The 16,897-nt window shown below is 41.3% G+C and overlaps 1 protein-coding gene across 3 annotated transcripts in view; it reads right to left on the bottom strand.

Moving 5' to 3' along the window:
* Positions 1-1,408: 1,408 nt before the first annotated feature.
* kif26ba (kinesin family member 26Ba) overlaps positions 1,409-16,897 on the bottom strand; it is a 102,958-nt gene continuing 87,469 nt past the window's right edge. The window contains exons 20-28 of one of the 3 annotated variants that reach the window (XM_082527149.1): positions 16,775-16,861; positions 16,557-16,633; positions 14,830-16,428; positions 14,166-14,389; positions 13,749-13,910; positions 13,421-13,635; positions 9,012-9,277; positions 6,732-6,882; positions 1,409-5,123 (exon numbers count right to left, since the gene is read on the bottom strand). In XM_082527149.1, the coding sequence (XP_082383275.1) occupies positions 4,975-5,123; positions 6,732-6,882; positions 9,012-9,277; positions 13,421-13,635; positions 13,749-13,910; positions 14,166-14,389; positions 14,830-16,428; positions 16,557-16,633; positions 16,775-16,861 (2,930 nt within the window). In that variant the 3' untranslated portion in view covers positions 1,409-4,974. Of the gene's footprint in view, positions 5,124-6,731; positions 6,883-9,011; positions 9,278-13,420; positions 13,636-13,748; positions 13,911-14,157; positions 14,390-14,829; positions 16,429-16,556; positions 16,862-16,897 lie in introns of all 3 variants that reach the window. The other 2 variants (XM_082527148.1, XM_082527147.1) reach the window with 2 other exon arrangements.

The following is a 16,897-nucleotide window of genomic DNA, read 5'->3' as shown; positions in this document are numbered from 1 at the left end:
ACTTTTGCTTCAGTACTTGATTATATTTAGGTAATTAAAAGCAAAAAAACCAAGCATTAACCTTGCAGCAAAATGATGCTTACCCAGTGTGTTTAAATGAAAGACCAAGAGGTCCTTTAAGTGTCCACATGTGACAAGTTAGTAGTCACATGTAATTTGGCGATGCTAGCAGCTTTGCCAAAATACAGTATTTGAGGCTGTGAGGATGAGAACGCTGTGGCTTTTTCAGTCCTTTGATTTAAGAGCAGACTTAAATCAAAGGACTGTGAAGCTTAATAGTAACTACCATTACTGCAGTCACCTGAAAACACTTAAACCTGTTCTCTGCATGTTGACTAAAAGTTGCACACTTGCTTTTTGAGGATTTTTAGCTATGCTAGAGTCACTATTCTTGCATTCATTGGTTCCCAATTTCTTAGGCTGTGTGTACACTCCACAAAAACCTAAGAGCTACAGCTCAGAGTCGACAGGCCTCAGTTAGCATGTTAAGTTCACGATAGTAAAATTAAAGACTGAACAGGTGTCACTTGTTTGGAAGGTTTGCCACAAGAAAGGTTCTTCTCTCTAAAAACAACAAAAAAAACATGGCCAGTTTTTGTAAGATTATAATTAATTAACAAACCACTTCTACAACAATGTGCTTAGATGAGACCAAAGTGGACATGCTGATGGACATAATTCAACGCACTCTTATCAGCTGTCAAGCACGGTGGGCTTATGTTGCAGCTACAAGAGTTGTAGTATTGAGTTGAGCTCTTCTGCAGTTATCTCATAGTATTAGTTACAAATCACCTAAAGGATCCTTCTTTTGCTACACTTTTAAAATGCAGTACAGTGTAATCTTATATTGAATAATTTCACCTACTTTATTTCTCTTGTACAGTTTTGGTGCTTCTTCTTGTCACTCCTCTCTTCTTGGATAAAAAGCAGTCCTGTACTCGTCTTCTTTCTCACTTGTCTTCCTTTCTTCTTGCATTTCCCCCTTTGCTACCTTTATTCTTCTCTCGTCTCTAATCTATTATTTCTCCTCGCTCCCATTCCTGCCTTCTCCTCCTTCCTGTTCCCTGCCGTGCACTGATGATCAAAGCAGGCTCAACAGGGCATTACTGTATGTCACAGAAAAGCTGCCTACAGGGTACTCAAGGTCCACATTTACACATGCTCTGGAAACTAAATGATATTTTTGAGTTGTCCCAGTCCCTTGTTTATGTAAATCTAACAGCCCAATGCAATAACGTACAATGTTACGTGTTCCATGTTACATCATTTAAATTTCTGATGAGTTTGAGTCGTAATGCAAAAGATTTTTAGTTCATCAGAAGTGAAACAGCACGCCTTCTGGACATCTGCACACTACTTCGTCTATTCTGTGTGCAAAGAATGAAGCATCAAGTGTGAAACTCTTTTAATACATTCCTTTATTTACATCCCTCCATCTTTTTCTTCCATCTTTACCATATGTCAGACCAGATTTCACAAAAACGGTAAATCTGCAGTGGACAATATGAGCACAGCGAGACTCCTGTGCACCATTTGTTCCACATTTACACTGATAATGTGTTGTTTTAAATAGAATTACTGAGGGTATTTAGCATGAATATGTCTCACAACTGGCATTTTTATCAAGAGACTGGAACAGAAAAGTGATTTTTTTATTTTTAGTTATCCAGAGATCTTCAAACAACTGACCCTGTGTCTTACAACTGAGCAAAGCAGAAGTTGACTCCTAATGCTAATGATAACATCTGTTTTTGGTAAATGTGGTCTGACCCGGACTTTAACACACAATGCTCCCTAAGATGCCTTGTATGAGATTTACAGATAGCACATTATAATTCTTAAATGTGTCTACAAAATATGCACCAGCACAGCATATTTGTCAGTTTATTCCATAGATCATGTGATGCTTATGTTGTGCAGAGTGACTTTGCAGATGGAAATCTGTGAATAACTTGATTTAAAACACCCCGCTATTCTTTTAGCTGTAATAGTTTCTAGCAATTTTTGATTATTACTACAATAATAAAGGGATATCCCATTAGATTTGGCAGTAACATATCAAGGAAGAAACCTCCCACATAGCATCTTAAAAAGGATAGTTCAATACAAGCCATTAGCTCATTTAGAGGTTAGATTTCCCAAAACACTCGCTGCTAATTACACAGGGCTGCAGTTCATAAGACACAGACATTTCTCTTAAAGCAACACAGCTGCCTTCATACTGGAAGGCTTCTGATTTGCATGTAATCAACTAGCATCCCTGTTCTGCATGTGAATGTTTGGGGAACCAAACCCATTGAAATCCTCAAGAGGAACAACAGGAGCAAATGAAACCAACAACAAAAAAAATATCTAAAATAAAAATGATGGCATATATGCTATGTGCACAGTATATATATTTATATATGACATGGGCTCAGCAAAGTATGTACAGTTATTTTTCTTTTTCATCAATGCATAGTAACTTTGTAAGATCATGAGGTGTACGTAAATAAGAACATTAAGTAGCAACTCAAATAAATAAACTTTCATTCATGACTTGCACAATGAACATGGGGATAAAAACAGGAAATGATCAGAGATGCTCTTAAAAAACAAAAAAAGCCTCTCAAGTTTGTCAAAAGCGTCTTGCTCTCAGGGGTAATTTCTCACTAGATTATCTCTTGGCTATCCCCGCCAGTATGCACTACATGAAATCATTAGCTGATTCAGATCCACGTGAAGATAAAAACTTCACTGAATTAACTGTATTTTCTGTTTCAGCGACAGCACGTTCTGGTTTTTTGCTCTTAGTGGAGGAAAAAATCAGCACTACAACGCTTTTGACAAATTACACCAATACGGTGACATCATTTCCACTGCTCTCATGTCGCTCTCCCATAATGCTCTCTGCTCGACAACAACAGACACGATGACAGTGATGTAGAAGAAGCATTTGAAAGGCGTTGTTTTGTGTTTCAGGGGGAAATGGACTCTTTCGTATATTTATATTTGTACAAACATTTAGATCATAAGTATCTCAAGCACCATAGATAATAATACTAACAAATCTTAGGAGTTGCTATCCATCCAAAAAGTGGAACCAGGCAGAGATCTATGTCTTAAGCTCGTCTCCTCCCTTTTTAATTAGGTTCCTTTAATTTTTTTTATATAATTTAATTGTCCTTTACAATATAGGGGATATTAAAAGTGTTTAAACACCCTATAGCTGTAGTCCCAAAATATTGATTAAATCTACTACCTTGTTTCATTATAATTAAATGTTAAACACAGTATATTGACGCACCTGCGTGTCCCTCACAATTTATCTATAAATATGTCTTCAGATTTCGATTATCCTGCTCAATGCTACTATCGTACATAGTCTCTACATGGTCCCATTGCACTCAAATAAAAAAAGGATACCTTATTATAAAACACACACAATGACAAATCATTCAGTTTCTTTTAGAATAGAGCAGAACAACACAGATACGAATAACAGACAGACTGCCTGTGAGTCAGGCAGGGAGGCAGGGAGTCAGTCGTTGGTTGTATTTAACACCAGATCAGAGAGAAGTGTTTTCACCTCTACTACCTTCTGACATTTCATAGCTTTGTGAACATTAAAAATTTCTATCGAGGGAAACATCGTGTATGAATGCCCCGGAGGGCCAAGAGTCACATGTGCTCCGTTTGTGAGTAAAGCCAAAGTAAAAACGACACCACAGGATACCAGATTCAGTGTTTTTGTTTAAACACACATAACTTTGTGTCCAGGAAAAATGTTTAATGCTTTTAACTTTAGGTTTTTGGTCCTTCCAAGTTTAATTAAGTTAATCTGTAGTTTTCCTTTAAAGGGGACCTATTATGCTTTTCCTGTTGGGAATAAGTACGAAGAACTAAAATGGTGTTTCACAGAGGATCAACTGAGAGCACTTCACTGAGGCCCAGTATAAAATAAATAAGGATTATTTTTGATCTGTTGCTCATGCAAAGCGGCTCCTGTGGAGTCCGAGAGTAAAAATAAAGAGCATAACAGGTCCACTTTAACGTTGTTTCTCTGATCTCTAATCAATGTACCAAAGACCATACATTGAAACACACATTATTAGTTTGTTTATCATATAGTGAAACACTGACCCACAGTAAAACATCACATTTAGAAAAGAAAATGAAAACTGCTTCCAAGGACACTGATCTTTTCTGGATGTTTCTATACTAGCACCATACTTACTTGTACACAAATTTAGAGAGAAGGAGACTTGGTCTTGGTATTGTTGAAATGTTCACAAGGCACTTCTAAATCGTTTCCTTCGTCCTCTTGTCATTCTCTCTCGGTTAGTCTCTTTTAGTCGCTGCACAACAATACCAGGCCACTCTGTAGTCAGCACTCCGTATTTACAGCCAAAGGCTTTTAACCATGTAAAAAATGTTCTTCCAAAATGTGTTAGATGTGAAATTATTCTTCTCTTGCACTTCAACTTCAGCTTTCTCCTTCTTACAAAATGGCAGTTTTTGTTCAGCTATAGCCTTTTTTTTTTGCTCTCGGTACATTCTTTCAAAGTTTGACTCACTGCGTGTCACTGCGGTCCAATTATTTTGTTCTCTGGTTACTTGGTTTGACATGTCTTTTTAGACTCTCATACACTATTTGGGCAGCCATATTTTCTCTGATTGAAAGTAGCCCGTCCATTAGATAGTTTCTGAGGTTGTTTCCAAGCCCCAGCAAACAAATCTACAAATCTTGTCTCTGTTTTTCTGTTAATTTTTCTCCGTAAATCTTCTTTTGATTTTTCCGGCCACCTGGCCTTCTGCTTACTCACATCTGGACAAGACGCTGGAATAATATGCAGGATCATGCGGTCGGTCTATTCCTGTGTTCATCCTTCCAACTGTCGAGCTGCAGTTAAAGATTTTCTAAATGTGTTTGATTAGTCAGGGGAATGGTCTAGACATTGACATCGTCGAGGCCACTTCTCCGCCTCCATCTGTCTACTGATGCCTTGAGGACACATCAAAGCAGGTGATCATCATAAGATGGGCTTTGCAGAAGTTGACTCTGGTCTCCAGTTTGTCTGTCACTGTTTCCAGAGCCTCCAAATACTCCAATGAGTCCACTTCATAGGCCTGCTGCAGCTCAACTGGACACAAATAGAAAGGTGGAGAAAATACATCATTCCTTGATAAAGTGCTGTTGAATGTGGGTTTAATAATTAAAAAGGTGCCACTGGTTATATTTTACATGTTATTGTTAAAATGGAATAATGATAAATGTCATAATAATAATTTATAACAATTATGATTTAAGAAAAAAGAAGGCGGCCGATGAGTTAATCATCACTCTCTCTACACCGGTCACTGTTGTGAGCACCTCAGACTCCAACATCATAGCTGTAATGGGCTTGATATCAAACAGTGATGGCATTGCCTGCTGGTCTCAGATTATCGAATAATGTAAAGAGAAAAACTTCCAGCTAAATCCCTGCAAGTCCAAGGACCTCATAATGGACTTTACGAGAGAGTAGCAGAGGAAATTTGGCCCTCTCTGCATATTTGGGGCCCATGTGAAGAGGGTAGATAACTTTAAACACGGTAGTGTTTACATCACAAAGGACCTGTCATGGTCCTGACACATGAAATCCCTGGTGAAGAAAGCCCATCAGCACCTATAGCATCTCAGGTACCTAAGAGACTTTAAACTCCCACTCAGGGTGCACAGGAACTTCTACACCTGCATCTTGAGTGGGAATATCAACACCTGGATGGTTAGTTGCACCAAGCAGGTGGTCTGTTAGCTGAGAGAATCTTCAAGACCACCCTCCCCCATCTGTGGGACAGCGTAGAATAAGATCTCAGAGGATCAATAGGAACTCCAGCCCTTCTTTTATGGTTGCATGATTCATTATGTTGGTTGCACTTTTATTTCATATACAGCCCAATAGGTACATAACTGAATAATTAAGTCTGATGTAGCCTATTGCTACTTATGTAAAATCTGCATTATTATCCAAGAACTGTTACGATTAGGATTCACATCACAATTCACACATAAATCAGAGATTTATCCATTTTTTCATACCCGAGTTTGTTTGTACTTTGCAAAAAATGTACAAAAAGTGCCTCTGACCATTTATTCAAAGAAATGACAGCTAGCTATCTTAGCGAATTTAAACACAGCTGTATTAAATCACTACTACCTATTGATAATTATTATTATTATTAAATGTGTTTTCTTAAAAAGAAGATTAGGGCATGGCAGCATGCTGATTGTATGCAAAAGCCTGTTTAGATGATTCTGATTTACTAAATTGTACAGTAGTAAGAAAATGTCCTTACAGTGCAATTGAGGGCAATTAAGCCACACCCTTCCAAAAAAACACAACAAAGCAAAACATTATTTCGTATCGTGAAAGTTTGCCCCATCAGATGCATCAATCTGCAACAACACAATCCTTCCCACAAATGCATTTGTGTCTATTGAAGTAAAATCTATAATGCCCAGTCACTTCATATTTTAATAATGAAATGACAGAATGTATTTGTCTGAAGAATGAACCAGCAGTCATGTAGCACAGCATTAGTAATTAACATGAGTCATATAAAATATAAAAATATGCATCATAACTTAAACATAATAGACTTATTTATTTCAGAATAATCCTCCACTAAAATCCTAAACAGTTTCTAACCTCCTTTGCTCTCTCACACACAGACCTGTATTCCCTGATGTGTCAGAGGTCCACACTTACACTCAGTGGTCCACTTGTGTGGCTCCAGCATCAAGTACTGTTTGGTTTGTTCCAGTTCTTTCTTGAGACACTGGTACTTGGCTCTGACTTCACTGATTCGCTGCTGGCGGTGCTCCAACAGACGAAGCTTGGCACTGACATACACCACCTCCTGACACACAGAGAAGGCAGACAGATAGACACGGATTTTATTTAGCTTTATTTTTTCAGAGGAGCGTGTTGTGAAACACAGGTGGGTCTCCTTCAGCAGCAGCACGCTTAAAATTCACACAGTTAAATACATTCGCACCTCATCGTCTCCCACTGTGGCTGCAGCTGAGCGCCTTCGGACACTGAGCAGCTTTCACTGGAACACGATTGTGGCTTTCTTAAGGTTGCTGCAGGGAAAATCTATATTTCATGCTTTTTCTCCATTTCTCTTTTCCAGTGCTCACAGTGCTCTCTCCTCTGATCACATAAAGGTTTAACAGTGGAAACCCCCCCAAAACCTGCATTCATTTACAACAATTTCCTAAGTTTAACAATTTTATTCTGCAAAGTCCTCAGAATTTAGAATCATTTTTTTAAGTAAGCCAAGATATGTAGATTTATTTAAAAAGTTCACTGTTCACACAGAACTAAATGCTAATGTTGAGCTATTCATGTTCTGAAAATCCTTGCTGTTGTATTTTTTAAAACCTTTTGGTTTCTTTCCACACTGTCACAACAACACAAATCCTTTTTCATCCATTGCCCAACCACCAGCTTCCTCTTCTGGGTTTCCATTAGCAGCAGTGTCCAACACTTATTGTTTTTTAATGTGCTTCACCATCATTATTCATCAAATCAGTGTCACTGGAATCAAGAGCAATAGCCATCTTGCACTTCTGCTCTCCTTCTCCTTCACTCTTCTAAAGACATCCATTCATCCTTCCCCTTCAGTCAACCATAATAAATCCTAAAAGTTTTTTGCTATTTTCTTCTTCCTCCCTCTTTTACACGTGCTTCCTAGTCAGCCTCCTACATAACTGTAGTCCGGTGGGAACTAGATATTTTTAAAATGTGTCGAAATGAAGCTCTGAACACCGCATGTACAAATATCAAGTGGCAACAACCATCGTAACCGAGGATTGCTGAGTGGTGGCTCCAAAAACACTCCCAGTATCAACTTCCATTACAAATTCAATTAAATGTTCTAGTCACTCTGGTGTCATTAGTTCACTCTTCCTAATCAGTGTATTAGTGGCTATTTTTAGGCTTTAGAGAGAGAATGAGAGATACTGTTTGGATGAGGCAAGCCGGAAGTAAAGCTGGAATCCAAGAACCTGTTTTAGTTGAGAACTGGTGCCAAATTGTCTGGTTCATCTGAATAATAAATCACTTCCTGACATGGTTGATCTCATTACTGAGGTTTCAGCAGAACCAAGTCCGATTTAGCCTGTTTTTCTACTCTGATTCTACCCTGTATTCAGAGTCAGTCATAATAAAGTGCTACGTTAATGCTGGAAAGGAGGAACTGACAACCAATGAGATCTGTAGGCAGAACTGATAATGGCATTGACAACAATAAAATCTTGCTTAGATTATGATATGTTGTAATAACGTTTAATTTTCTTTTGTCCTCACTTGCTGGTGGTGTATGCAGAACTTTTCCATAGATGGTTTTGCTTTTCATCAGCGTGTCTTAATCAGTTTTGGGTTCACTGTAATTTTGTCCTGTTCTTTGAAAGTAATACCAGTAGACCCTCAGGGGATTCCACTATCCAAGAAAGTGAAAATATATTTTCTTTATGGTTTTAAATCTTAATGCACAAACTGTCACATTAAGTAAACTGCTTTAAATGTAACTCGTCTGTTAGCTTCTAGCTACACTCGCCTCCTCCACCCTGCTAATATTTGGAGCCTCGCCTGGCTCCAAGGAGACAAGATAGCACCAGACATTAACATTATTCTCTAGGCTTCAGTTTAGCTCTAATGCAAACTCACTGAGTGATATTATCAATATCCATCTTTACATACGCCACATGTTCCTTTACTAAAATGATATGCTGCTTCCTAAATTTGAAGTTTTGTTTTCCTGCAAACTGCCCAATAACAACGCACCCTGTGATGACACATATATGCCTGAATTTTTTACCTTTTGCCCATCACCCATTTAGGTTTTTGCTCAAGGACGTGTTGACATACGGGCAGGAAGAGATAAGGATCAAATTTCCAACCCTGCAATTTGTTGACCTGCTCCACCACTTGACCTACAACAGCTGTGCAGCTCAGGTGTCTTTCCTCCCTCCTCCCTCTCACCTTGCTCCCTCCTTTGTCCTTCCTTTTCTGCAGCCGTTCAACATCATCTATCTCGTACACCTTGATCTCAAAGGTTTCTGTTGTTGCGGTCACTGCCCGGAGGTTTGAGGGTGCAGGTGGCCCAAGTGGCCCGTCGACCCAGCATGCACCAGGGCTGGAGGAGGAGGAAGACGAGGACGTGATGGCTTGTTTGGAGGAACGGTGAGAAGGCGATGATGAAGAGGAGTCCAAGGTTAGTGCTGGGATCAGACGTCGACGCTGGAGACCTAAAAGAACAAATAAAAAGAAGATTACAGAAAGACTGTTACACACTGATGACAGGAATAGTGAAGTTTTGAGCTAAGACGATAAACTGTTCATATGAACGGCAGAATAAAAAGTGTCTTTTAATTCTAATTGAAGAAATATCGCATGTTTGGAGTTATATACATTCTACTTTTTGGTGCATTTTATATAGCATTGAAGTGCCAGGTTATAGAGTGCAAAAAAAGCTGAATATGTTTAAAAAATAACTGATCTGAGCCGATCTGATGCAGTTTTTTCCTAAATATACAAAGTGCCAAAGAATTTTTCAACTCTGCTTGTTTTATCTCATTCATATGCTTAGTTTGCTTGCAGTGCGTTTTACTCTCAAGATCACCATTAGTTTAGCTCCATAATCCTCAAACAGTGCATCAGTCCCTAGTGGTGTGGCACAGAGCCACCACAGGTGGGGTGTGGATGAACAGAAGAAAAATGCTAAATGAAACTAAGCTAAATGAAAATGGGAAAAACAAATACTGATATTATAGTGCTGAACTTTATTATTCACTAAAATAATTCTAGGGTGTAGTAATACCCAAAAGTGATGAGGTTCAAACCAACTATCAGAATGGGGACAAAGGAGGTCTGAAGTGACTCAGTGAGATCCTGCCAGATGTACTGGTCCTACCTAAGTCTAAGGAGCTGGGAAAGGAAAAAAAAAGTCTGGACTTCTTTAAGTTGCTTGAAGACGTTTCACCTCTCATCCGAGAAGTTTCTTCAGTTCTAAGGTCAAATGGTGGGGAGTCCCAGATTTAAGCCCTGTGGGAGTATTCCCCCAAGAGGGACACAAGGTGCATTGTTATTGGGCAGTTTGCAGGAAAACAAAACTTCACATTTAGGAAGCAGCATATCATTTTAGTAAAGGAACATGTGGCATATGCAATGATGGATATTTGTCCCTCTTGGTGGGATACCCCCACAGGGCTTAAATCTGGGACTCTCCACCATTTGACCCTAGAACTGAAGAAGCTTCTCGGATGAGAGGTGAAACGTCTTCAAGCAACTTAAAGAAATCCAGACGCCTTTTTCTTTCCAAACTTCTTAGACTACGATGACCTGGATGACTGAGAACCTTTAATGGTCCTACTGGAGTTTTCCCATACAACTATCTCTAGAGTTTATAGATAATGGTCAAAAAAACCCAGAACCCACAGAGAAGAGAATAACTGAACTGCTTTGAGCTAATAAGAACGCAGTAACTCAAATAACCAGTTGTTATAACCAATGTATCCAGAAGTGCATGTCCAAATGCACATGTCAAATCCTGAAGCAGATGGCAGAAAACCACACCGGGTGCTACTTCTGTCAGCTAAGAACGGAAAACTGAGGCTGTAAATCACCCAGACTCACAGAAATCGGGCAATAGAAGATCAGAAAACTGCTGCTGGGTCAGAGTTTGGTGTGAACAACATGAAAGCATAGATCCTTCCTGCTGTGCATCAATGGTTCAAGCTGCTGGTGGTAGTGACAGCACCCATTTAGTATAACTTAAATGACACAGCCTACCTGACTATTGTAGCTGACCATGTTTATCCCTTTATGATCACACTGTACACTTCTTCTAATAGCTGATTCCAGCAGGATATCACACTACAAAGTTAAAATCATCTTTAATGCGTTTCCTGAACACAACAATGAATTTAGTGTAGTCAAGCACCCTTCACGTACACCAGCTCTCAAGCTAATTTGTGACGATATCATGTCAATATGAATTAAAATCTGTGAGGAATGTTTCCAGGACCTTGTTGACTCTTCGTCATGAAGAATTAAAAAGCTCTGAAGGCAAAGACAGGCCCAACCCTGTACTAACAATGTGAAACTACAGCAATGAAATGACCAATATTCACCCTCGGGGTCTTCAGACATAGCTAAATGGTAAATGGCCTGTATTTATATAGCGCTTTACTAGTCCCTAAGGACCCCAAAGCGCTTTACATATCCAGTCATCCACCCATTCACACACTGGTGATGGCAAGCTACATTGTAGCCACAGCCACCCTGGGGTGCACTGACAGAGGCGAGGCTGCCTGACACTGGCGCCACCAGGCCCTCTGACCACCACCAGTAGGCAACGGGTGAAGTGTCTTGCCCAAGGACACAACGACCGAGACTGTCCAAGCCGGGGCTCGAACCGGCAACCTTCCGATTACAAGGCGACCTCCCAACTCTTGAGCCACGATCGCCCCATATGAGCTATATGATCTTTTTTGATTTAACATATTTGACACATTCTTACATTTCTGTTAAATCATATTTGTTGTGTAGCAATGAAGAAAAAAAACTGGGAGACATTACTGGAACTATTTTATAGTACAGCAGTTTAGCTACAAGCTTTAGTCTTACATTGAACTGCAATATATCTGACATCTCTCTGCTAAGAAAAAAGACATCTTTCCAAATTTCAGATTCTTCCTTGAACGCAATAAAACCCCTTAAGTGTCGGTTCACTCAGTGGGCATACCTTTCTTGTTTTGCACAGACATGATCGGTGGGAGTGGGGAGGAAGACAGATAAAAGACTCACTGGAGAGAGACATAAAGGAGGGGACAAAAGAAAACTGTTGCGCGAGACAGAATGTGAAATTGATAATGGAGAAGTGAAGTGAGATAAATAAAAAAGCAGGTAGAGCTCATAGATAATAGCAGCGGGTCAGTCTCTAATCTAACCACTGCGCAACACTGAACACACGTGCGCTTTGCATGGAAATTTCCAGACATGTCAACAGGAATGAGAGTTATCAGATTCACCAGAAAGTCAGTGATAAGGTATGTGTGAGAGAGGGGAGAGGAAGTGCTGATTTTAATAAGGTTGCAGCTGTCTTTTGGTCTCGAAGCAGCGCATAAAGGTCAAGCAGAGACATTTGTATTTCATTAGGAAGCAGCATAGAACGGGACAGAGAAAGATTGAGTCTGCGGGGAGAGGAAGATGCGAGGGAAGCGAGCTGGATGAATGACAGAGAGATGGGGTGAATACGTGGAATATGAGGAGAGAGGTAAGCACATGAATCCAGCCTAATGAAAATCAAGGATAAAAAGAGAGACTCAGCTGGAGATGTAATTAACATTTCAGCTGGATATTGCCTCGGTCCTTTATACACATGCTCTTTCTGCCATTTTATTATTAAGAGTATAATCAGTTTTCTATCACCGGGGCTCAACTGTATCAATCGTTCCTCGCTTACTGGCTTCACCTTGATTCACAACAAACACAGAATAATCCTTCACACCTTTGTGTCATCTTGTGGCACTGTCGTGGCTCTTTGATCCACAGAATCGGTTGTGGTGAAAGCAAAATGAGAGTAAACCCGGAATTTACGCTGCATGGCAGGAGGTGAGACTGCTTCCCGCACACTTGGATGGAAAGGCTAATTCCCTTTCGAATCAATAATTAGACACACACTGGAAGGAGCTGCCTCTCTTCAATCTGATTTTTTATGCACATATCAATCCTCATGCTTAACCAATAGACAGTAATTTGGCAGGCACATTAGCAAGCTCTCTGTGTTCTGTTCTGGTGAATATATATTCATTACAGCCTACACCAGCAGATTCCCTTTTACCATTTCACAGATGACTGGTCAGGGTCACCTTACCTTACCCAGCACCTCCTGTAGCCACAGCTTTCTTCACATTTCCCTTAACTGTTTGCTTCTTTTGTTACAGTGCTTTTCAACATCACAAAGGTGTCTATTTCTATTTCCAGCACTTCTATGTTACTGTTGTTTTGAAAAATATATGATCAAAATTTCACGCCTAAAAATTTGTTTGTAAAAGTTAATATGGTAAAAGTGGGCAAGCATCACACATTGAGGATACATTGAATAGAAATGGTACAGATGTTGGATATATATTTATTCATGTAATTATAAAAACTAGCCATCTGGGTGGTTTTAGCGCAGGGTGTATTTAATTTCATGTTTTTAACGCTTGTGCCAGCTTAATTAGGAGTGCTAAGACACTTCGACTTGTTCAGAAGAAATTACCACTAGTTATGTTGAGGAAAATCCTAAATTTGCCTTCCTATAAAGAATAGCAAGCGGATTATCAGGTTTTAGTTGAGGGGTGAAGATGTTTATAAAACGCGATTTTGAAAATTTGCGTCGTGACCTGTGTTGCTCCTGCTCTTCTTGCTGCTTCTGGAGCTCCGTCGGGAGGAGGTGGTGGCTGAGCTGTGCTCACTGAGGGAGTCCTGAGCAGAGGAGGTACTTCCTGTGTTCTCACTGCTGTCTCTCAGCATGCTCTCATACCCACTGCTGCCTCCACTGTGGTAAAACAAAGCCGTCTTCCCCATTGCCGGAGGGAGCTCACCACTCAACACACTGCTGTTAGAGGCATTATGAGATCACAGTTAGAGATGAAGCAAAATACAGAAAAAATACATGTTTTATTTTGTGAAATTTAAGTTTCAAATTCCTCAGAGCCCTAAAGCTTGTACCTGTTGTCACTAGCATGGCCGCTACTGCAGCGGTGTGGTTTTCTGGGAGCTGTAATCTTGCTGTAGGGAGAAGGCAGTGTTTGTACCACTGCTGCCCTCTCCTCTCCCAGGCTATCTCCCCCACCGCCTCCTGCTCCACCTCCTCCTCCACCTCCTCCTCCACTGAGAACAAGGAAATAGGAAGCAGTAAATAACTTCGAACAGATTATTATCTGAATGAACTTAAATGTCACTTTGCCTTACAGTTTGCACCTTACATTATCACGACTTGCCAAAGTTACTCTTGCATAATATATGGATCTAATCTTGCATTTTATATTAGCTGTCCTATGAATAAATGAAAAATGCTTCCATAGGAACCACTAAATAGGTGTACAGTATATGTAAATATACTTTTATGATATAAAACTAACAAACCTTGTCCCTCTTTCCTCTGTTGGATCTGTGCCTCCTCCCTGAACATGACTCCTGGAACGGGAGCCAGCACTCCCCTGGAGTAGCTCTGAGATTCGACCGTTAACAGCTCGGAGAGGAAGCTTAGCAGCCAGACTTCCCCCTCGACTTCGACTCAGAGACTGGGTAGACCAGGACCCAGGGGCAGGTCCCTGCTGCTGCACAGGGGCCGGGACTGAACTCTGGGGCTAAAAAGACAAGTAAAGTGGTTTAGGTGGATGGAAGGAGAAATGTAAGCCAACATCCTTTAATTACTTTAAAGCAGCAATCCCAGTCCACGTGGGCCGGTTTCCCTGCAGGTTTTAGATGTGTCCTTGATCCATCACAGCTAATTTAAATGGATAAATTACCTTCTCAACATGTCTTGAAGTTCTCCAGAGGCCTGGTAATGAACTTATCATGTGATTCAGGTGTGTTGACCCAGGGTGAGATCTGAAACCTGCAGGGACACCGGCCCTCGTGGACTGAGATTGGGGACCCTGCTTTAAAGGATGGACGTTAAAGCTAAACACAGTTTGAGGAAGGTCCTTAAATAATTTTAGCTAATTTTGTCTGATGAGCTTGTGGTTTACAGATGTTAAAGAAAGTGAGCGCGGATCATTTACTTTGAAGAAATATTTATTCCTACCTTTCCATTAGGAGGAAGGCTGGAGCTCCGGCTGGAGCTTTGGCTTAAAGACTTAGTAGAGAAGCTCAGAGTCTTGGTGCTGGAGGCAGACAGACTCCTGGCCTTGGGACTGCTGGTCATCAGCAGCTTACTAACTGCTGATATCTTTGACTGGCTGCTGGTCTTAGCTGGTGACTGTGGAGCGCTGTTTGGACTGGTACTGCCACTAAAAAGGCTGCTGGTGTTTCCAGAAGAAGAAGATAGTGATCCAGCACGGTTGAGGCTGCGTCCAGTGCGAGGCATGGTGCTGTCTCCCTTCACTCCCCCTCCCCCTCTAAGACTCTCACCTCTCTCCAAGGAAAAGCAGTCATAATGATGGGAACCACTGTGTGAGCTGTGGACTCGGCCCAGAGAGTTGGTTCTGTTGGCAAGCTGCTCCAACTTGGCACTGAAAAGCCTACTACTGTCTATGCTGGAGCCTCGCTGTCGAGTTACTCCTGCAGGGCCACAGCCAGATACCCCTGCATCATCTGCCGAGTTCCCCTGCGATGAGACTCCATGTGTGGTTTGCTGGAGAGGGCTGGCTGCCCTGTTCCGCTGGTCTAGACTGGACTTTCGTACAGGCGGCAGCGGTGGGATTCCCCCTTTTTTATGAGAGAAAAAGCCCTGCTTTCCATTGGATCCCCAGCGATCAAGTGTGGCACGGGGACTACAAGGAGTTGAAGTGGTGACTCCAAGATTACGGTACTCGCTTCCATTGTCTAAGCCGTCATGGCGGTTGACACGGTGCCATCCGCGTGGTAGACTAGCGGTACGGTGGATATCTGGGTTATAAATACTAGTCAAGCATTCACCTTGGGCAACAACAGCCACCATCTCACAACCATCCACCACTCGCTTAAAAGAGTCTGGCGATGACACCACCTCACCACCTGAACTTGAACTGCCACGATCACCACCCCCACCATTTGCCTTATCTATTGAGTGGCCCTTCGAATGCTCTGCCTCCCTCTTCTCCAGTTTCCTTTCACACACTAGTTCCTTGGACTTTCCTTCTTCTGTACCACGTTTCAGCCAGGGGTCTTCAAAGCTCATCTCACTTGAAATAGATGCTATAAATGCTGCACTGGATTTGACTGGATCTTTCATAAAGTTGGCCTTTGTAGGTGAGGAGAGGATGGTGGCTTCCTGGACAACCATGGGTTTGACAGCTGCACATGGGTGAACAAGGATGTTGGTCTTGAAAGGAGCCATGTTGCCAGGTCCTGCCAGAATTTGTATGTTAGTTTTAGCCATGGAAGGAGGCAGTTTTCTCAGCCTTTCTTTAGTTGGAGTACTCTTATCACTCTGGTTCTCTGACAGAACCATTTCTCCTTCCAGACTCCCTCTTCTTGGGGTACCACCATTTTCATAACCATCCAGCGTCTCGATTCCAAAGTTGGGATCAGGATCAGCCAGTGCCTCCCCTTGCTGGCTCTGGGACTGGCTGAAGCTATGAAGAGACTGATCAGCTTCGCTGCCCGCGCTCAGATCACTCACCCAGGAAGAGTTGGGTGAACCACAGTTTGACATTCCTGTGGCTAAGGATTCACCTTCTGTCCGCAGCTTGGCCATTGCCACCTAAAACCAATCAAGTATGACATCTTGAAATCCAGAAACAATTATAAAATGTGGCTGTTAAAGTTTAAATAATGTCAAATCTATTTTATTTATGCAAATTCAAACCAAACGATCAAAGTAGCACTAACCTCTGCCATGGCAACAACATCTGAAACCCCCGAAGATGCTGCAGGACCTACAAGCATGTGATCCTCCACAACTCCATCTAAAGCAGTACAAATGGGTTGAGAGCCAGTAGCGAGGGCAGCTGCAGAGCCACAGTCACTGTTGAAGCTGATGATGCTTACTGGACGACCAGCCAAGCCTTCATTCTCAATGAGAGCAGTAATGTCAAGGTCCTCCTCACCTCCAGTAACCACAGTGTACACCAGTTCATCATCCCCAAGTACAAGAGGTCCAAGTGTTACTGCAGATGCTGCTGAACCTGAGACTCCTGGAAGAAAATATAAAGATAGAAAAAAGCGAAAGT

The sequence above is a fragment of the Aulonocara stuartgranti genome (genome assembly GCF_965226115.1).
Source record: "Aulonocara stuartgranti genome assembly, chromosome: 1".
Lineage (NCBI taxonomy): Eukaryota > Metazoa > Chordata > Actinopteri > Cichliformes > Cichlidae > Aulonocara > Aulonocara stuartgranti.
This window is presented reverse-complemented; position numbering and strand designations above follow the sequence as displayed.